The sequence below is a fragment of the Trematomus bernacchii genome, unplaced genomic scaffold (assembly GCF_902827165.1).
Source record: "Trematomus bernacchii unplaced genomic scaffold, fTreBer1.1, whole genome shotgun sequence".
Lineage (NCBI taxonomy): Eukaryota > Metazoa > Chordata > Actinopteri > Perciformes > Nototheniidae > Trematomus > Trematomus bernacchii.
Window position 1 is genome coordinate 22,738,802 of NW_022988043.1, and position 22,298 is coordinate 22,761,099.

Sequence of the window (22,298 nt, forward strand, 5' to 3'; positions counted from 1 at the left end):
GTGTTGGTCGAACAAGACATTTGATTGTGAACATTGTGATTTTCAGTGTTTTATTACGGTGCACGACAACGCGCTAAAACGGTTTACAAAAACATTTTGGTTGACACTTGTTGACGTTCCGTATTTAAAAAGTTGGCCAACTGTCACTGTTGGCGAAGTTAGGCTGTTTCATAATTGTGTTTTTTTCCCTATATGAAATGACTAAGTTAGCCACGTTAGCTAGCTAGCTTAGAGCAGATCTGCAATAATATCAGCAGGAATCATGTGATCACATTGGTAAAATAAGCCAATAAAACTTACATTTTAAGTATGTTTCCAACAACAGGGACAGTTGGTCAACTTTATATCCCTGAATATCAACAAGCGCTCTGGTCCCAGCTTTGTACGACACTTTTTAGTGTCCCATGGTTTCCGATGGGTTTTGAGATGAGAGTTTTTTGTATTTGCAGCGTTTGGTTTATGCAGCTTTTAGTAAAGGCTGCTCATGTTTCCTCAAGTTGATGAATGTTTTCTAAATCCTGCCCATGTGTTTTGGCACTTTCGTGTTTTATAATTTGCACTATTTTTGAAATTGCAGTGCGTTTCTCCTAACGTGTTTTGGGCCCTTTTGGCCACCGTATTTGATTACTTTTTAAAGACTAAATGAATAATCAGAGTAGATAGTTCAAAAATGTATAAAGATATATATGACTTTATCAATGAATATCAAGGCAGGACATCAAGATTTATTTTAAAAATAATAATAAAGTAGAGCATCTAGTAAATGCACAATTATGACGCACATCTTACAAACATTTGTATTGACAGGTGAAATTAGCACATGCAGAGAAATACAGATAAGATAAATAGATGACTTTATAACTGGAAAACTACACATTACCACCAGCAAAAAACAATAGGTGAGAATAGTTATATTAGAACAAGAATAACATAAAAAACAAAGGCTGAATCAATACTCCAACTCTACTTGTGATACATTGATAGATATATTTAGGAGTAGGCTACTTTAGTAATACCAGCAGAAAATTCAAAAATGACGGCAGCTGCAAAAACTAAAGTACTTATTGAATAAAGAGCTTAACAAATCACTGATAAACAATTACAATCAATATAGTTGGAATAAGTATAACTCTATAAAGTGCAGTGCAGCAGTAGAAAAGTTAAACCTGGTTAGGTGAACATATGGCAGGTTGTGCCAGTTGTACTAGTAGTAAAAGTGAATAATATAAAAATAATTACATGGGTGGATCTACTGGTTGGCTACAGTTTACATCTTTTAAGTATAGCTATGCTTTAAGGTTCACCTCTAAAATCTACAATCCAATACCACAGCTCAGTGAATATTTTTTTCACCACTTTTTTGGGTTCAATTTTTAAAGCAACTTCAGCAGCCCTAATCAAAAATACCAAATATTTAATCATTTTAAGGATTTTAACCCTTTAAATGCCATTTTAAATAAATGAAATCGCTGTTGTTTTTCATGATAAAAACAGAGAAAATGTGTTATTTTCCATAAAATACATATCTGGGGACTGGCTTTTTTTTTCATCACAGTCTTGGACATGTCAAAGATTAGCAACAACATAGATTTTTATGCATTATTAGTTTTTGCACAGAATCAGATTAAACAAAAAAATCCCTAATTAGTCATTCGGGACAAAAATGTCCACTTCCAAAAACTGCTATAAAATGATAACAAATTTGTATTTTTTTTTTACTTTTTGGGGTTAAATCTTTCAATCAACTTCAGTCCTGATCAAAAATACCAAATATTGAATTATTATCAGGATTTTAACCCTTTAATTGCCAGTTTGAAAACATGATGTCACGTTTTTTAAGAAAAACGTGCACAAAAGGGCAGTTATTTTCCATATAATAGATGTTTGTGCAGTCAGCTTTTTTTTTTATCACGGTCTTGGATATGTCAAAGATTAGCAATAACATTGACTTTGGTGCATTATTAGTTTTTGCACAGAATCAGATTTAACAAAAGAATCCCTAATAGCCACTCGTGGACAAAAATGTCCCATTCACTCCCATTATAACCACATATTTTGATCTCTCCGCCATACCGGTATATAATCATGCATTTTGTAATTTCGGGGTTTTATTTTGGAGGAAATGCGACATCATGTCTTAAAACTGGCAATTAAAGGGTTAAAATCCTGAAAATAATTCATTATTTGGTATTTTTGATCAGGACTGAAGTTGATTGAAAGATTTAACCCCCAAAAGTTTTTAAAAATATTAATCTGTTATCATTTTATAGCAGTTTTTGGAAGTGATCATTTTTGTCCCGAATGACTAATTTGGATTTTTTTTGTTTAATCTGATTCTGTGCAAAAACTAATAATGCATAAAAATCAATTTTGTTGCTAATCTTTGACATATCCAAGAGTGTGATCAAAAACAAAAACAGTCAGCCCCCAGATATGTATTATATGGAAAATAACTAATTTTCACTGTTTTTATCATGAATAATAATATCGATTTAATGTATTCAAAATGGCATTTAAAGGGTTAAAATCCTGAAAATTATTAAATATTTGGTATTTTTGATTAAGGCTGAAGTTGCTTTAAAGATTGAACCCAAAAAAGTGGTGAAAAAATTAAGTTTTTGGCAGTGGATATTTTTGTCCCGAATGGTCAATTAGGGTAGTTTCCACAGAGAATTAAAGACCCATTTGAAAAAATGTAATTGGAATTCCAAAAAATCACGCCATTTGCAGTAACACAACCAAAGTTATTGCCAAATGAAACGTGAAAAACGTCTGGTTTTAAAGACAAAGCAAACTTTAGACATGGTGAACTTTCCGTGATGACTTAGTTTTTTATGCGGAGAACCGGGCGAACCACGCCCTGACCGCGTGGTCGCGCATTCACATTTTCCCCCTGACAGTGGGAGCGAGCTCTGACTTCGGGACTGTACGCTCACCCCTTCGCGTGCGCTGCTAGTATTGGACGCCCCTGCAGTCAATTATCCGTGGCGCGCGTTGCCCTGGTCCTGGGGAGAGGAGGTTTTCTCCACCCTGACAAAGAAACGGGGGGTGGTGTCTAAGCAAACCTTATAACTTCCAACCTCCGCCCGAATCGGCCCACTCTGCTGTACTATTCAAGTACGCCTTAGAATGTGACTGCCCAGTGGAAAAGGGGGTTCAGCTGTTCAGCTGCTGATTCGCTAAAACGGGTGCCAATAAAATACTACATCGATACCAATTGGCTCCTTGTGGCTTTACGCCGCCTACCGTCGTATAATATAAAATGATTTCACACACCACCGTCTTTTCTCGGTTCCTTCAGGTCAGTCGTATCCCATCCCCGGAAAACCAGTTCAGTCCACACTCGTCAACTCATCCTGCTGAAATGTCGCGGCCAAGAGTCTTCTTCGATGTCACCCTTGACGATAAACCCATGGGCCGGATTATTATGGAGGTAAACCGTCTCAATGATGCAAAGTATTTATAACTGGGAGTCCTCACTGTCAGACACGTTGGTTATTGGCCTTGCGGGCTTTTAGTCATCACTGTGTACTTTGTCTTTATTTATAACAAGCATTAAGTCTCTTTGGGCTGCTACAAGTTGCACCCTGGTTTAAAATGTTAACTTTTAGTTGACACGCGGTAACTATAGCCGAGCTGTCACGAACACTGTTTCCTTGAATGGACCATGTGCACGTGTGTGTGCCTTGGCTCGGAGCCAGCGTTAACCAGCAGCATAACGGGACTTGACGCAAGTGCAGATGTGGCTTTATTCATTCGTAAATACGGAGCATATTCTTTAGATTTTAACCGTAGTTTAATGTTATTGCCATAATTGGCAGTTTGTTAATATCTCGGCACAATCATTTTGTTATATATTTTTCAGCTGCAATCTGAAGAGTAATCTATAAATGCCATTGCTTTTCTGGATCGCAATATTTAGTGTTATTCTTTTTAGGCGTTATTAAATACATCTAAAACAATTAACCGCCTGTTTTTCACACAATGGGGTTGAGCTTAAGTGCAAACTTGCATTAGCTTGCGTCACGCTGAGGCCCACAAAAGGCCCGCGGTCCTGGTGGGAGTCGTAGAGAATCGTTCTGCCCGGTTATCAGTTATTCGTCTCCAACGAACAGGCTAACGGGCTCAGCTAATGCTAACTGAATTTGCAGACAGTTAGCAGCGCCGTCCTTTGTTCTCACGAGCCCGGGTAACCCCCGCTGCGTCAATGAAACTACTACAACACGCAAACGACTGCACTTTTTAATTCCATCTTAATGATTAATTACCCTGAAAATAACAAATTGTGGTCAAAGTCTAACGTTAAAAATATACAACTTGCACGGCATGCTGGGTTTAGCATGTTAGCCGCCGAAGCTAACTGGGCCGATTCGTGTGGTTCTGAAAAGTTCCATGGGGGAGGGGGATATCTGCATGATAAAAATGCGGATGTAGGCCAAAACAACTGCGATACTTTTTTTTTTTCCATTCCTGCTCCCACAATGATTAAGCATTGTTGCATAATCCACAATATGGATTAAATGCATAATTGTTTCACCTGCTCCTTGACAAACTAAAGTATGATACTGTGCTAGCTAAAACATCCAGCCATTTTGTGCACACAATTGAAGCTGAGCCCCATTATGGGCGTTCCCTCTCCGAAATAATATTGCTTAAATTTAAGACTAACTCCCTTTTTCGAGACACTTCAAAAAACTGTGTGAAAGTTGGGCCTACTTTGCTTCCATGACATGTCTTTTTCAGACCTGTGGGGGAAAATACCCCAAAATACACATGTAGTTGTTTGTTTTTACCACAAATTGTCTTATTTGTATACAGAATTCGTTAAGCTCAAGTTAGCTTAAGTAATTCCTTATTTTCCTATTTAAACATAACTAATGAGATAACTTGTAATGCATACAATTATTGGCCTATTCAATGTAATTTACTTGGAAAGTCTCTAGTTATATCTATTTAAAATGTGTTTTTACCATATTCACCTGCAAAGAAACTCCACCTCAGCATCACTGCCATAACTCACAACAAACTATCTAGTTTCATTCCCATCTTGAGAGCGTCTGATTATTCATAGCCTCGTATAAACGTTCTTTTTAATACCCAAATCCTCATAAATTGATTTGTTTTATGTATAATCGTTTTAAACAAATGTTGAACATGGTTTTACCCAAGGATGATTTCCTTTTTCAGATGACACCAGGTTTCCTTCTGTATCGAAAATGTCTAAGTTTTGATCATTCAAGCAGTGTTTACTAGCCTGGTAGTCATCAGGACACTGCAATTATTTACAATATCTAATCTAGACAATAATCTGCACATTTCAAACAATAGTTCTACTATACTTTAATTGGTGTATTATCAAAATGGTCTTATGCTCTTGATCGACTAATTGTTGCAGCTCTACAGGACACAGCCGCAAACGCAGTCTTTATTTCTGGCCACCCTAGTGTGGTGTTGAATGTATTCTGACCCTCGGGGGGGGGGGGGCAGCAAGCTGACTGCTCTTAAATTATGAAGATGTGGTTTTTGTTACTACCGAGCAGGTGGAAGGCTGCGCAGAGCTGAGATCAGCAGCAGGCTCTCATCCCCACTCCAGCCCATCTGCTGCAGCACAACCCCCCTCCCCCCTTTCATACTTGCATGGTAGCGTCATTGCTGTCTGTGCAGGGCATGCAGATATCTGTGTGGTGCAATGCTGCATTCCTGCTTCACCATGACACAGCACAATTACCACACTCTCATTACTTAATAACCTGATCTGTGTTTAATGGGATGGAACTGCTACTCGCAGTGATTTGTTGACATAAAATGTCAAGCAGTGTGAAATGTATCTTAAAGTTGTAAGGCGATAAATCGAGTTTATACCTGCATTAAAGCGTGGCTCACACATGCAGCACTTGCAGTAGAGCTTTAAAAAAATGTTTAGACCACATGAAACAGTTCTCTAAAATAAGATTTTTTTTAATACACTTAATGTGTGCATTTTCTTTTATTGTATAATTATTCAAGATGTGAGTTTACCATGCATTGTGGAAAAACAGTGTTATGTGCCCACACGATTTGACACATTTCTGGAATTTCTACAGATGCTGGCGTTGGGCAAAACCAGAGGGGGACATTTTTTTTTTTTTAAACAGTTTATTAACCACGCTAAGGATGTCAAAGCCTCCAAACATCTACATACAGTTGGGCTATTAGCAAAAGGTGTACTGATTTATCCTTGTGCATAAATGAGGAGTTGCACAGAATCGGAACCTACTTTAGTTTTGGCTTGCTGCCTGAATGGCTACACCCCAAATGACTAGTTACTGATTTCCCAGCCTCTACCTTCTCTTTAAAGAATACCTTTGCAACCCATTTGTGCAGACTATATTTCGTCTTTTTCGCACATGAGACTACTGCTAATGTTCACTGCATTTAAAGAAACAAATAGTCATCTCAAGTGCCCCCAGTGTGAATTTGTTTTCATATTTGAAAAATGTCAATGTAATCTTGGATACTTGCCCAGTATTGCACATTTCAAGACAGTAAACAACTCAACAGATATTACTTTTTGGCTGTAATTATTAAAAAAAAAATCATTTTTCTGCAGCTCCGGGATGACGTTGTTCCCAAGACCGCTGAAAACTTCCGTGCCCTCTGCACTGGTGAGAAGGGCTTTGGTTACAAGAGCTCCATCTTCCACCGCATCATCCCCGACTTCATGTGCCAGGTAATGCAGCCATGTACCAGCTACTTCAGATCGTCAGTGCTTCCTTAGAGGCTTTTATTAAGAACTTATTTTGATTAATTTATAGATTATTTCTTGTTTATGAAAAGTTCGTATTACAGTTCTGTAGCCAAGGCTAATGCCTTCCAGTCTTTGTCTTAAGATTTCCAATTATGTGATAGAATACCTCTCACTCTGAAGCAAGACACAATTGTTAATTTTGGGTAATTATTCTGTTATCTAAACTGTTGGCTTTAGTATCAAATCATTTGAACTACTTCAGATGGCATGTTATTTCTTAATTTTAAATAATTCAAATCACCAGTTGTACCATCTCCGCGTGTAACGCACATGAAAGACACTGAAAGGTCTCTTTTGCAAGTTCTCTACCGTTCCTCACTAGGCTAATGCAACACATGCATACATTGTGTACATTGACTATTGGCAGAGTTTTCTGGGTAGGTTTGCCGAATTCTAGTTATTAATAATTATCTTGTTTGTTCAACACAAAGGGTGGTGACTTCACCAACCACAACGGAACCGGTGGAAAGTCCATCTACGGTAACAAGTTCGGTGATGAGAACTTCACCCTGAAGCACACCACCGCCGGCATCCTGTCCATGGCCAACGCTGGACCAAACACCAACGGGTCCCAGTTCTTTATCTGCACAGCCAAAACCGCATGGTAAGAAAAGTATCTTTGGTATGTCTTATGCATTTAGGCAACACTTTTTTTAATTATTATCCTGGACCCCATTTTCCAGTTTTGTGAGTGAGGAACACTTTTTGAACACTGTTAATTTAATACACCTCCACTAAAAGCCACTTTAAGGCTCAGGTTATGAAAAATGTCAGACAACATAAAGGAAGGTCCCTACAGTGATGATTTGGCCCGTTTTGTTGTTGCATCTAACAAAGTCTGCCTCAAGCTGTCTCTTGAAGTCTTCAAAAGGTGCCCTGTTTGCAGAGAAAGGTGGAAATGTGACTTGAGTTGGGAATAATAGAGTATGTGTTTATTACAGAATTGATTTTTTTGTGTAAAACATGGATGTGGATAGTGGTTCAGTGATGGCGTATTTTTGTAGGCCGACCCGGAAGTAAGCTGCGCATGGGTTCGACAAAAAAGCAATGGGATTTCTCCATAGGATTTTGGAATATTGTAAAAAATAAGATCTGTGCAAAACGAACCTGTTTGATAAATGCAAGTTTTGTTCAGCCGGATAATCTCCACATGTTTACCCTACTTTTTAGAATATCTAATCGATAGATGTATGATTAGAAAATTATAAAAGTAGGGTAGACGTGGAGATTATCCGGCTTACTTCCGGTTCGGCATACAAAAATACGTCATCACTGCACCACTCTATTAATCAAAACGTATTTGCAAAAAGACGTGGCTTTGAAAGAAATGCCCCTAACCCATCAACAATTTATACAATTATCACACATTTTTGTTAAAATGCTAGTTTCACAGAGAATTCCAAAACGTTGAGACCTAACCACCTCAAGTTTTAAGGCCCCGACACACCGGGCCGATTTTCGGCGTCGATAGATGTCTGGCCGTCGATGAGCGTCCTGTCGCCCTACTCAGATTGGTGTGTCCCGACCCGTTGTGTGTTTTCGGCCGTGCCGACACCTTCCGCCGCCAATTCAACATGTTGAATCGGTAGGCTGTCGGCTAAAGAAATCACTCTGATTGGCTGTTCAGCTTAGCGAATCAGTGCATGAGAAGCGAAACGGAAGTGAGGGGCCCAAACAAACGATTAAGAAGGCAAATCTGAGATTTCATTTAACTCCAGCTCTCGACACAGGTTCGGGAAAGCCCCATGAGCTTCTCACTGTAGAGTGAAAATGGAACGCACACGCTATTTGTTGTTTGTTTATATCACGCAGTCTGTTCTTCTTCTCTCGGTTATCACGCAGTCTGTCTTCCGGTTGTTGCCTCTTTTGAATGATGAATACACACTCCCACCGCCTGCTGGTAAGGAGAGTTATTGCCACTCACGCATGCGCAGTTCGTACGTGCTTCTTGGCCGTCGGCTGAAGTCTTTGCGGTGTGTTCCAGTGCGACTGTTGGCCAAGACGCAGAGACGCGAGGCGACACAACAGTCGGGTCCGTCGGGACGTGTTCTTTGGTGTCAGATTGGTGTGTAGGGATCTTTAGAATCAGACTTCTCCGGTGAAGACTTTGTTATACAATTTAAAAACCTACCATATCAAGAAAGGTAAATGGGTTGTAGCCTATGTAGTGTCCTTTCTAAACTGTTAGACACCTAATGGCGCATTTCCACTACACGGCCTCGCTCGGTATGGCTAGGCCTCGTTAGGACTGGCTCACTTTATGGCGCATTTCCATTACAGTTTAGGAACTGGGGTAGTATCTATAGTAACGCAGTGTAGGCGGAGCCGTGACGTCATCTTCAATGAGAACCCCAGAAAAACAACACAGCCGTTAGCTGTTAGCACTCAGAGCTCACAGCTCCTCATATATGTTCAGAAACTAGACAAAAGTTAAACAAGTACAAACCACAGACTGCCTGTCATGGCGAATACAGTCGCTGCTTTATTTATGTCTGTATAGGCCGTTGTTGTGAGTGTGGACGGTCGGAGCATATACTGCGTTAGCTTAGCCAATCTCCATTTAGAAAACACGCATTTTAAAAGGTTTTTCGCCTGCCGTCTGTCTGCAGACTTGACAAAGCATTAATTCATGGTTTTTACTAACCGGTATCAGTATGTTGTTACTTCGGCATCATTTTGAAACGTGTATTACAATTAAATCACGGTCAAATATGTCCATCTTGTTGTAGTTGTAGCCCCCTTGCCAGCGATGCTCTCTCTAGTTTAGCATACTCAGCCCGACTCAGCCTCGTTGTCTCTGGCCCGAGAACCACGATTTTATGAGGCCAGAAAAACTGTGAATTAGGACCCGCTAGCCGGTACTAGGCCAAGTGGAAACGCAACCAAAAACGGGCCGCTGACGTCACAGCCCTCTTAAACCGTGCTCCGCGCTGTAGTGGAAACGCGCCATAAGAGAACTGGGATTAAAGTATTTGACTTGGCTGCGAAAAACAAGCACTTTTTAGTGGATCTATATGGAGGCTGTAGAAAAGGCAGCTCGACAAATTTTCAAAAATGGTTGTCCCCGTTATGCTGCGTTCACACCGGACGCGATGCGAATATTCGCTTCGCTCCTATCGCATCGCTCTAAACGCCCGAGTTTCACCGCGGCTGCCAGCTGTGTTTACTCGCATCATTCTAACAAGACGCGCTGGCTCGGGAGCTACAACTACAACAAAATGAACATATTTTACCGTGATTTAATTGTAATACACGTTTCAAAATGATGCCGAAGTAACAACATACTGATACCGGTTAGTAAAAACCATGAATTAATGCTTGACAAGTCTGCAGACAGACGGCAGGCGAAAAACCTTTTTAAAATGCTTGTTTTCTGAATGAAGATCAGGTCGACCAGGCTAAGCTAACGTTGTATATGCTCATTCCACACTCATAACAACGGCCTACAGACATAAATAAAGCAGCGACTGTATTCGCCATGACACAGACAGTCTGTGGTGTGTACTTGTTTAACTTTTGTCCAGTTTCTGAACAGATATGAGGAGCTGTGAGCTCTGTGTGCTAACTGCTAACAGCTAACGGCTGATGTTTTCTGGTTGAACGTCAGTGACTGCAGGCTGAGATCCTAACTCTCGCGTTTGACGCGGCACCGTTCAATCGCGTGATTCGCGCCGCGTCCACCGCTTCATGCTCGCCGTCGGAGCGAATTCGTGTCTGTCCGCGTCTCTGCATTGACTTTACATGTAATCGCGCCGCCCCCAAACATCGCATCACGTCCGGTGTGAACGCAGCATTAGTCACACAACAAAGACGGGTGTTTTTCTCATCTTTTTACATACAAAATATCATGGCCTGCGGAATAATACAATGGAGCACAACCAGATGCTTGTTTGGTGGTTTTCTCAAATATGTAGTTTCCATGTGTTACCACAGCTGCTCATTAACATCTATGTGTGTATTTGTGTAGGCTCGATGGAAAGCACGTGGTGTTCGGCGCCGTGGTGGAGGGTTTGGACGTGGTGGCGGCAATGGAGAAAAAAGGCTCCCAGAGCGGCAAAACCAATGGCAGGCTCGCCATCGCCGACTGCGGGCAGCTTTGAGCTGGAGCTCTTAACCCTTTCTGCTCGTCCTGTAACCCCCTCCCCATCGCCATTCCACATTCCTGTTGATGGAGATTCAAATGACCCCCCCCTTCACCTTCCCTCTTGGTTTTTTATTCTGTTGAAATCATGTTGCTGCATTTGTGACTTTGCCTTTTGAAGTTTATTTTGCCTTAATGTTTGTTTCCACAAAGTCCCAACAGTTTTTTGTTAATTCAAAAAATGAAGAAAGTAAAACTGAAAAGTTGCCTTGACAATTGAAACGTGTGTGTTTTTTATTACATAGAAACTTAAAAAATATATATTTCTTATTAATTATAAGATTGTCTAAAAGCCATACTAACATCATGGTCAGCATTTTACCACCAACATGATAACTTCATCACCGCACAACTCCATCGTACCAGTGAGTTAGAAGTGAAGGTCAGCATAGTTTCAGTCCATACATGAGGGTATATTATCACTGCTATTCATATCCACAACTCCTTAAAAATGTTCCACAAAATTAAGCGGCGATAACGGAAAGGATGTAAATAAAACAACGCTGCTAGTTTAGAAACTGCCTGAGCTATCATGCCAATTTAATATCGGTTGAGGCCGGACCAAAGCAAGTTGCATCTTTATAGAATAATTGATCTCAGAAAAATATTTCAGGTGGCTGCTCATTCAAAATGGTGATGCTTTTAAAACCAACACAATGGGCTTAATATTTTAAACCAGACTTAAGCTTTTAATCTTTTTACAACTTTTGGAATTTTGGAAAACTTTTCATCCGGTTTAGTTCCAAGGTTGGAATACGCTTGATCTTATAGTTTAGAGCAGGGGGTGTCCAAAGCTTTTCACTGATGGCCACATGCAGAAAAACATACGAAGGGCTGGGCCTCTCACTAGAGGTGAGGTATGTTGAGTTATAAATTGGCAAAATCAAATGTCATGATTGAATTTGCTTTAGGAAAAGAACATTTAGACTAAACCGTGGTTGTCAAGTGTATACTATTGCTATACCTATTCTTTTGCAATTTAATTTCTAATCCGGTGGCAATTGAGGATGTAAATCTGAAAATGATCGGTTATGCTATTTGACTTTGAACGTCTTCTGAAATAACACTAAATGAAATGTCCAGCAGAGGGAGCTCTTGAGCTTTACAGTGTTATCTGCAGTCATTTTAGTCCAATGATTTTTACAGTGGAATGTTTAAAATTATATTTTATTTTAAGAAAGGCTTCATAGTTAAATACACATTTAAATCTATTAATTGATTACTTTAAATCAAGCTCTTAAAAATCCTTAAATAAAAATATCCATGTGAAACACATTTCTCTTGTTTTTCACATAACGGATCAAATATAATCTGTCAAATTATTCTAAGGGTCATGCATGAAAGGATCTGTGCTATATTCTGTTTTACAAGGGATCCATGGCAGTAAATTAATACAAAAATATTCATTAGTTTAAGTCCAGAAGATATATCGGCTATCAGAATGACATGGGTTTGATATCTAGATAGTCAATAAAAGATTTACTCAAGCCTTTATTCAACTACAATTCCAGAGGAACTATGCTGTATATTTTCCTTACCTATTTAATTCGTAGACCTCAAGTCCAATGGGTATAAGATAAACATGCAAATACAACTATGGATCTAAATCTGGCCAAAAGTTTTGGTTATTTGAAAAAATAAAATGCATTTTAAAAGTTTTGATCCTGAACTTTAAAAATCCAATGCATTCTAACTAAACATAAGTATATGAAAAGATTTTCATGTTGAATATTTGTATTCAGTTTAGTAATTAATTTGAATGAAATTATTAATTTTCACATTTCATATAATTATATATCTTGATATTTGAGTATTTTTTTCAGTTGCAGATTTTATGCTTTAAGATTTGAAACTATTTTTTGTCAGGTTCTTATTTTTCCTGTTTCAGAATGTGTTTCACTGAAACTGAATCAAAATACTATTTAACCTGAAGCAACTTTCCATATACGTATTTTTTCATTCAAAGTCAGGTTAAAAACAAACTTGAACTTTCAAATACATTTTATTTTTTCAAATGATCATTACTTTTGGCATGGATTTAGCTAGATACAACATGTTATGCTCACCAAACCATAACCTACGGTGGCCGAGGGGTGCCAAAGCGCTACAACGACCCACTTCCATTTGGAGAAGCGCATGCACTTTCAAAAACGATAGAAATATAAAAACACTAATGTGCCAAAACAAATGCAAATGAAGAAACGTCTTCACCAAAATGGTGCACAGAGTTTCCTACAACGCTTGGTCACGTTCAGGATTATAAAATTGGCCAGCTGTCACTGTTCACAGAGTTAGTCTGTTTCATAACTGTAAGTGTTTGTCAGTATATTTGAAATGACTAGGTTAGCTATTAGCTAGTTAGCTTATAGCAGATCTGCAATACTATTGGAAGGAATCATGTGAATACATTGTAAGAGTAATCCAATAAAACGTACATTTTAAGTGGGTTTCCAACAACAGTGACAGTTGGCCTACTTTATAAACCCCGAACGTCAAAAAAAGCTGCGGCCCCAGCCGAGGTCGCGTAGTGGTTCCCAAAGTGGGGGGCGCAGAGGCATGACCATGGATGTATAATAAGAACTGGATACAGCGTGGGAGGCGGGGCCTCATTCATTCCTATGAGAGTTGCTCATTCGCGCATGATGATAAAATGGCCCAACTTTTGAGAGAGCGAAACGTCACAGATTACCCGGCATGCCTGAGAAGTACCCGTATGTGCGCTCATAGCGCATGCGCAACTTTAACCATGCCCCCCAAAATGCTCGTTCACATCAAGCACGTCAATTTGCGTACACGTAACAGCACCGCACGTTCATGACCGCATGGTAATGGTTTGTTATTATGATAGATTTGATATTAACGAGGCGGCAGCTAGCGGTTAGCTAGTAATTATGCTAATTTACACATCAATCGTTATGTACTTTTATATTACGCTGTAACAGGATCTAGTGATATCCAAGCAACAGAGCTTCATTTAGCATGAAAGAATTATTGCACCGTATATATATGTATATATATGTATCAGTGACGTGCGGTGAGGTTCATGGCTGGTGAGGCACTGACTCTTTCAGAGTCAGATTTACAAATATTATAGCCTATTTTGACCTTAATCGAAATATTCTGTTATTTTCAAAAGCTTTTTTAGTCTGATGCTATGATTAATTTTAAACAGACCGATCAACAAAAGGATACCCAAATCTAAATATTGGATTGTTCTTTCTAAGTAAGATCCCATTTTCATTACAGTTGTGGTCTTACCTTGACTTGAAGATGAATATAAGTCCATGCTATCCTTCTGGACAACAATCTCTATTACTGTTTTGTAAAAGTCCTCCTTATCTTCCTGTAGTTTCAAAAGTCTAGTTTGTTGTTTGCGGTAGAATAACAGTAGCAACAAGAACCTGTGGGCTCACGTGCGCCCCCTTCAGTGCGGCAGAGGTTATGGCTGCCTCTCCTGGTGCTTTTTTCATTGCCGTTGTACGATGAGACCAGCGAGCCTAAATATCATATATACGTGAAATAAGTTATTTAGAGACTATGGATGGCGAGGATAAATGTAATAAAGGGATCTACAAACATTACATTGGTGACCTACAGTGAGATGGGAACAGGCATGCGCTTAGGGCCCGCTTTCCAGACAGTTTCTGTGGGGTGACGCATTCTGAAGTGAGGCAGAGCTCATCTGTGCCTCACCTCACCCCACAGTAAATGGCTTGAGCGCGCTCACAAAATAAGTGGCCGCGCTAAATTAGTGCCCGCGCTCCAGCAAGTTACTGTGGGCTTACGAGAGGCAGAGCTCGTCCCTGCCTCACTTCTCATCGCTCCCGTAGCGGAGCTCGGCAAATTTGCTGATTTTGACTATAAAATGCGATTGGAATAATACAGAAATCACATTTACACAAGATCAGTGGAGACATTTTATTATTATTATTATTTAGTTTTTCTTTAATTGTTTTTCCGTTACATTGGAGTATGACAGGTGAGGCTCTGCCTCCCCTGCCTCCACTGACTGCACGTCGCTGGTATGTATATATATATATATACATATGTATATATATATATATACATATATATATATACATATGTATATATATATATATATACATATATATACATATACATACATATATATACATATACATATCTATATGTATATATATATATGTATATATATATGTATATATATATATGTATATATATATGTATATATATATATGTATATATATATGTATATATATATATATGTATATATATGTATATATGTATATATATATGTATATATATGTATATATGTATATATATATATATATATATATAGGCTATATATATATATATACAGTGCAATAAGCTTCTTAGTGCAATAAGAAGCTACAGGAACGCTAATCTACGTCGGTAATATTAACTTTAATACAACATTTACGGTACAAGATTTAATCATACAGCCCATGTAGTATAATATTTTACAAATGATGAATTACAGCAAACATGTGCAATATATCCATTATTACAGCTCCGTGGGCTGGCAGTAAGGCGATATGGGTCCGTTCTTATTGTGCATCCAAAGATAAACGCATGTAGTGCTGAACGCGTAACATGAACGTGCCGGGCGGCGCGGTCCCGTGGGTTAGATGCGCGTTCATAATGCAGAGGGAAATAACTCACAGAATAACGTTATTAGCACATTTTTACAACTTGAGGAACGAATGTTTTTAATAAGGGCTATACAAGTGTTCATACTGGGTAGTTTATTTAGTTTAAAAAAAATTATCCAACGATTTACAGACCACTCTTTCCCCATGTAAGTCAATGGGAAAAAGTGTTTCCGGGCCTGGCAACCAAAAGGAAGTGTAGTACCGCCGTTTGGCCACCACGAATATTTTCGGGCTTGGGCATGACAGGGGGGGCGCGAGAGACCAGGAGGAAAAATGGTTATTAAAAAAAAAAAGAAAAAAAAAAAAATCATAATTTGAAAGATTATTGATTCGAAAATAATATGATACAGTACAGTACTATTACGTCTGGGTCTCTGTGTTTCATTAAAGCTTGGCTCTGTGTGTGTGTGGAACGAGCCATTTTGTGTGCGTGCGCGAGCGAGAGAGAGAGAGCGCACCGGTACCGGAGATCGGTGTTGTTAGCTTCTGGTGCTAGCGAGCTACGCTAACGGATATAAGGAGTTTTTTCAACAACAAAGTGGAGGAGAGTCCTCTCCTGTCAGACTGAGAGACTCAATGAGCTAAAGGACTCTCAGTGTTATCTCAGTGGGTCTCAAATGTTTTGGTCACCGTTAATGTAAACAATTATTTCCGAGGCACACGTTTATATGATCATTATAGTTATAAACAAATAAGAGAATAAATGAAAAACAGGTATGAAATACTATATGACAGTAAAAAAAGAATAAAGTTTAAAAGGGTGATTTGTAAAATATCCATAAAGAAAAAGTAAATCTGTTTACAGTTCTGTTTCAAATGGGTGTTGAGAGATGTATCCATAGATCTCTTCATTTTGCTCTCAAAGTGCACCAGATTGATGCATTTAACTTCAATATTTAAAAATAAATCTTCACGGGGGAGCTTGCCCCCGGACCCCCCTATGTGAGGTCCACACACCACCTATAAAAATAGCACTTTACCCCTGCTTACACCTAAATGCCGTGAGCTGATTATCGAGCCTTCATTGTAACAGTCGCGGGTACATTGTGTATATGCGTGAGGATTGTTGCAGTAGAAAATTCCACTGTAGCGCCCGGTACATTAATGGGAAACCCTAAATGTTTGAGCACCCTCTATGAAACGTCAAGCTACCCCACAGCACCCCCAAAATAAATCTCTGGCGCCCCCCCCCCCCCCCCCCTCGTTGACAGGTCACGAGCGTGCTCTTCCCCCCCACCCACCCCGGTTGACAGTTCACTCCCTCCCCTCCCCCCCTCATCAGAGTTGTGTAAAGGCTGACGGGTAATACTGGATTTTGACGGAAAATGTACGATCCTGTCCGTCAAAATGACGGGCAGCGAAAAAGTCTAGCGCAACATCTGGGTCCCAGCTGTGTCCAGATGGTTAAGATTTTTCTTAATTTACATTATGGCATTTTTGTGTTTTCTTCTCTAATGGAAATGTTTTGGAGCATTGTAACGCGTTTGTACGGAGCCCCTAAACAAAGAAGTCGGGATAACGGGTTAGTATCTTGTGCGCACGAGAAAGTTTCTCGTGAGCACGAGATAGCCTACTAACCCGTTATCCCGACTTTTTTGTTTTTGTTTTGAGAAAGTTACCGGTGCGCCAAGGAGGAAGTGGAGCACACAGGAGACAACCATTTCGTTGCAGACTGTTATGTTTATGTGGGGAAATGGCAGTGCATACATTATTTGAGATATATTTCGAACTCAGACTTAATTTTAAGGACATTTCGGCCAGGGGTGTAGAGCTATTTGTTTAAGCACCGGATTGGCAAAACAGGAGAGTCTGTAAACCAGTCTGCTTTGATCTATGAATTAATGTCCGTGACTCTCATCATGCGGCTTTCACACGGTTTCCCTTTTCAGCTCCCACACCGCCCAGCTGCCGCTGCTGCGTCATGACGTCACCGTTTACATCGCTGATTTTCTCCCCAACGGAGCTCACAACAACGGGGGGGGGACTGTGTCGGGTCGATGATCGTGTTGCTTTTAATCATACGAAGCCAGATTAAATTAAATAACGACTTCTCCAACCTTATACTTTTCTCCAGAGTGCCGTGGTTCATTGTTTATTAATGTGTTTCAGCGGCATTTACCGACCGCTGCAGGCTGCTCTTCCACGGGAGTTTATTCTCCCGTTAGCTCCGGGTTAGCTCACATGGCAGCGGCCGCTCTAAAGTATTCACTGTCTGACTGTCACACAAGCAGCTGATACATATCCCCAGTTCCCCTTAAGTGAATGTGTGTCAGTCTGAATTGACGCTGTTTGGCATCACAACGCTGTTATGAAAGTTTCTCTGGTATAACATGGGTGATGTTAGCATAGCAACCGAAGCTAAACTGACTACTTGCTAAGCCGTGTTCTACAGGCACATTTTACCGGCGTATTTTTCATTATGATTCTACTTGTGATAGTCGGACATGACAACCTGTGCAGCCCATGTATTGATTCCATCCGATAGCTGCTATAATAACAAACAAAACGTCTGCCTGCTCTCCACAATGACCAATAACAGCGAACGGATGGTCAAAGTAAGGTACAAATAAACAGAATCACACGAAGCCTGGTTAGTGTTGCCTGACTTTCTAAAGTGTGTTTTTTTTTAATAAGTGTGTGGTTGCCTTCTAGTCACTTTGCTCAGCGCTACTGCTTGTAGGCAGGCATGACGAGACTCTTCAGTCGACCCATGTTCAGGGGAGGTGGGTTTAGTTTCCTGCACGCCTCAACGTAAGAGAGACGTAAGCGATGCCGCGTCATAGCTCCGAAGCTCTTGCCTCTAGACCAGGGGCGTCGCCTGGACCTGGAAACATTCGGGGCTGAGCCCACAGTGGCGGTGTAGGTACCAGAATCTGTTCGGGGTTCGTTACGCCGCTTACCAATGACGTCACGCATTGGCTGTACAGCAACCCAATAGGACATTTTACATGGCCAAATTCCGCAAAGAATATTACAAAATAACAATAAACAGTACTGTAAACATTATGTAAATAACCCAATTTGTGTTCTGTGAAACTGAAAAGGATATTACAGTGTTTTTTGTTACTTTTCGTTGGCTGTTGACAGGAAGTTGTTGTTGCTATGGAAACAACATGACGGAGAAAAAAGTAATATCTTCTCCATATAAAGACGTAGAAAATAAAGAATAACGTGGTGGCCTACCAGATCTGTTACAATGAAGGCTCGATAATCAGCTCACGACATATAGGTGTGTCGTGTGTGTACAGAGTTATAAAGGTTGGTATAAAATCCTTGTTAAATCGGAGAATTAATTCGGGTTACGCCAGAGGTGGCGATATATGCTCCAAGTGGAAGCGATTCGCCATTAAAGCTCCCATGTCATGCTTTTCCGGTTATTACCCGTCCCCTTGTGTGTTATGAAGGTTTTTATGCATGTAAACGGTGTGCAGAGTCAAAACCCTCAAAGTACACCCTGTAGCGAGTAAAACTCTAACACAGAAAATACCTCCCCAAAACGCCTCGTTGGAGATACGTCACTGCCCATTTGATTCTTCCGGGTACCGCCTGATGTCATGCGGTACCCGGAACGAAATGGACCAATCCCGAAGAGCTATGGCCACACCAGCAGCGGCGTGTTCCTCCTCCAGAGGTTCGATGAACCGGCATTTCACAGACGAAAGCTTCCAAAAACATTGCCCAGTTTGAGGCCGGATATGCACAGCTTGTTTGGACCGTTTGGAGCAGGGGAAGATCTGGGTATACAACCTGTAAGTTTGCATTGTTATTTGTGTATTTATCAAACAAGACTGTTTAAATGTGTAAACTGTGTTGGACTGCTAAGCCATTGACACAGTGCTAACTGTGCTAACTAAGTTGCTAGAGTTTCCATATATCAACTCTAATATCAGCAGATGGCCTTGCATACATGTATCTCATAGCAGGAGAATGTCTGCATTCTAGTGATGTGTCGGTCGCGAACGAGCCGGCTCAAAGAGCCGGCTCTTTTAAGTGAACGACGGGAGCCGGCTCGCGCCCGCGAACGAGCCGTTTTTTTTTTGTTATTTTGTTGTTGTTAAGTAATACAAGACAGAATGATATGATGATCTCCGCGCTACAGCTGCTCCGTGCATGCATGCAGTGACATGTAATATCCAAGGATTAGAGACTGTTGGATGCTGCTGTTTTGAGCATTGCAATACATTTATTTTTATTATGTTTTTTTATGATTAGAGACGGTTGGATGCTGCTGTACTGAGCATTGCAATATATTTATTTTCACTATGTTATTTATTTATGATTATCCTTGGGCTCGGCAAAGATTTGATGTCAGCTGTTGCTGTCTTTTTTTCTATAGTTAATACTGAAATAGAGCCCTGCTGTTTAGTCAGGGCCTTTTCTTTAAATATAATTTTAAAATGTCGATAGAGTAGCCCATTTTTTAAAATGTCTATGCTTAAGTTTTTATCTCAATCTCAATCTTTATTTATTTATATAGCACATTTAAAACAACCTTCAGTTGACCAAAGTGCTGTACAGGCAATACATATTAAATAACACAATGGGAGTACAATAATAAAACAATAATTAAAAACATGATAAAAAGCACAATAACTAGAAAAATATTTTTTAAAAAACACATACAAATGTAAAAATGTAATGTTCAACTAGTATTAAAAGCCAGTGCAAAGAGGTGAGTTTTTAGCTGAGATTTAAAAAGTTCAATAGACTCAGCAGTCCGGATATGTACTGGGAGGCTGTTCCACAGTCTAGGAGCTGCAACACTGAAAGCCCTGTCACCTCGGGTTTTGTTATAGGTGTTGCTATCTGCTTTGTGTAGCGTGGTTCGACAAGCAAGTCTGTGCATTCATTGGGTGGTATCAGAGAGATACAAGGGTCTGTAAATGCAATGAAAACAATTGGCCACAGCAAATAATTGATATTAAACATGTCATTTTTACTTTTGAATACTTCCGTACAAAGGATGTATTGAATAATTTAAGTGATATGTGTACACATATAAATCATTAGTCAAAACAAGGCTACATTTGATTGAATTATAAAAGGTATAATATGTGGTAAACTGAAGAGCCGTTTGGGAGCCGAAAGAGCCGGCTCTTCTTGGTGAGCCCAGCCAAATGATCCGGCTCACCAAGAAGAGCCGGAATTCCCATCACTACTGCATTCACACACAAAATACCTATTGACAGTATACTGCGGGTGATTTGCCGGTCAGTCGCGAAACGTAATTACATTATAGCTGGCGTAGCGATCTAACACACGGAGCTTGAGCTAGTTTTGGTCAGAAAAACATTTTTGTGATGCTACGTTGCTAGCGTTTAAATATATCAACTACAATGTCAGCAGATGGCCTTACATGTTTGTCATGGCAGGAGAATGTCTGCAGTCACACACACGGAATACTCATACAGTATACTCCGGTTTACCGTACATTGTGACCGTACATATACTGCATGTAGCTAACGAGGCTAGCTGTATGCTAGCGCAAAACAATGTATTCATGCAAGTTACATTGTATGGTAGCAGAATACCCGTATACGATTGCAATTATAAACACGTTATTGCTAGCCTAATATGAACCACTAGCTTTTGTTCATAGTAGTTTTATTACACTGCATTATAGTTGCCTTTCCTCCAAGCTAACGTTCATATCGTGTTAGCTACCAAGGTAAACAAAGCTAGGTTAGCATATTAGCAGGCAAGCTGTTCATTACACAACTACTACTAACGAATCTAAAACAACTAAGTTTCTCTAATATTTTGTGATTTGCATTTGATTTCGTCCAGCCAGATCCTGGCGGACAATCCATGACGGGGAAGGGATTCTACTACTACTGAGGCGTCGTGCTAAAAGGCACCGCACCGCACCGGCTGTGCGCAGGCAAGAGGAGGAGGAATGGATGATATACCGTGTATATATGTATATTTATGTTCATTTTGTACATTTCTAAAAATAAAGTTTAATGGAAATACTTAGTAGGCCTATCCTTTCTTCCCTGAATTCATATATAGCAAACCATGATTTGATTTCTCATCAAACAGTAGTAGTTTATAACGGGTAAAAATAACTTACTCTTTGTTATGAGCGGCTCGTAGGCCACAACGGAAAGACAAGGAGACATACACGAGTTTACAAAACCACGGCACATTTATTGTGGTAAATGCAAAGATAGGTGGTTGAGAGGATCGCAGAGTTAGTCTTCCTGCAGCCGCTTTGGAGAGAGACTGGGGCCGTAGTGTCCGGAGGTGTCCGTGATCGTGCTGATTAGCTTCTTCAGCTCCACCCCATCGTAAGACAAAGGCCCTGGGGCCGTCACACTCTTCTATAACAACAGTTAAAAATATATATGTATATAAAATATACCGCTGTACCGACGCCATGATAAGACTGATGTTACGCTGAGAGCAGCCGGGAAAAGCACTGACATGGGCGCAGCCTCTCTGGTGGTTGACTAATCAGAACGAGTGGCCGAGCTGACCAATCGGAGCACACTAGGCTCACAGGGAGGGGGGGGCAAGAGCTCCAACGAGTCGTTTAGTGGAGAAAGTGAATACTGCTGAATACACATGCTTGACAGAGATGCTGTATGCGAAACCAATGTGAGTTTGGAAAATTGCACAGTATAAATCTATTTTAGTATACCTCAACAATGTAATTATGATCAGTGGAAATGGCCATGACATGGGCCCTTTAAATAAAAGAAGAAGAATTACGCCA

The 22,298-nt window shown here is 40.0% G+C and overlaps 1 protein-coding gene across 1 annotated transcript; it reads left to right on the plus strand.

Moving 5' to 3' along the window:
• The first annotated feature begins 3,247 nt into the window (after positions 1-3,247).
• ppiaa (peptidylprolyl isomerase Aa (cyclophilin A)) lies at positions 3,248-11,150 on the plus strand. The gene is made up of 4 exons (XM_034118306.1): positions 3,248-3,433; positions 6,590-6,709; positions 7,219-7,391; positions 10,755-11,150. Exons 1-4 carry the CDS (start codon positions 3,263-3,265, stop codon positions 10,885-10,887), a joined length of 597 nt encoding a protein of 198 aa, XP_033974197.1. The 5' UTR covers positions 3,248-3,262; the 3' UTR covers positions 10,888-11,150.
• The last annotated feature ends 11,148 nt before the right edge of the window (positions 11,151-22,298 follow it).

Bases quoted from the DNA above. Each gene is read 5' to 3' on its own strand.
- ppiaa (XM_034118306.1), top strand. From the start codon at position 3,263: ATGATTTCACACACCACCGTCTTTTCTCGGTTCCTTCAGGTCAGTCGT. The intron at 3,434-6,589 runs GTAAACCGTCTC...ATTTTTCTGCAG, and splicing joins TGGGCCGGATTATTATGGAG to CTCCGGGATGACGTTGTTCC. The intron at 7,392-10,754 runs GTAAGAAAAGTA...GTATTTGTGTAG, and splicing joins TGCACAGCCAAAACCGCATG to GCTCGATGGAAAGCACGTGG.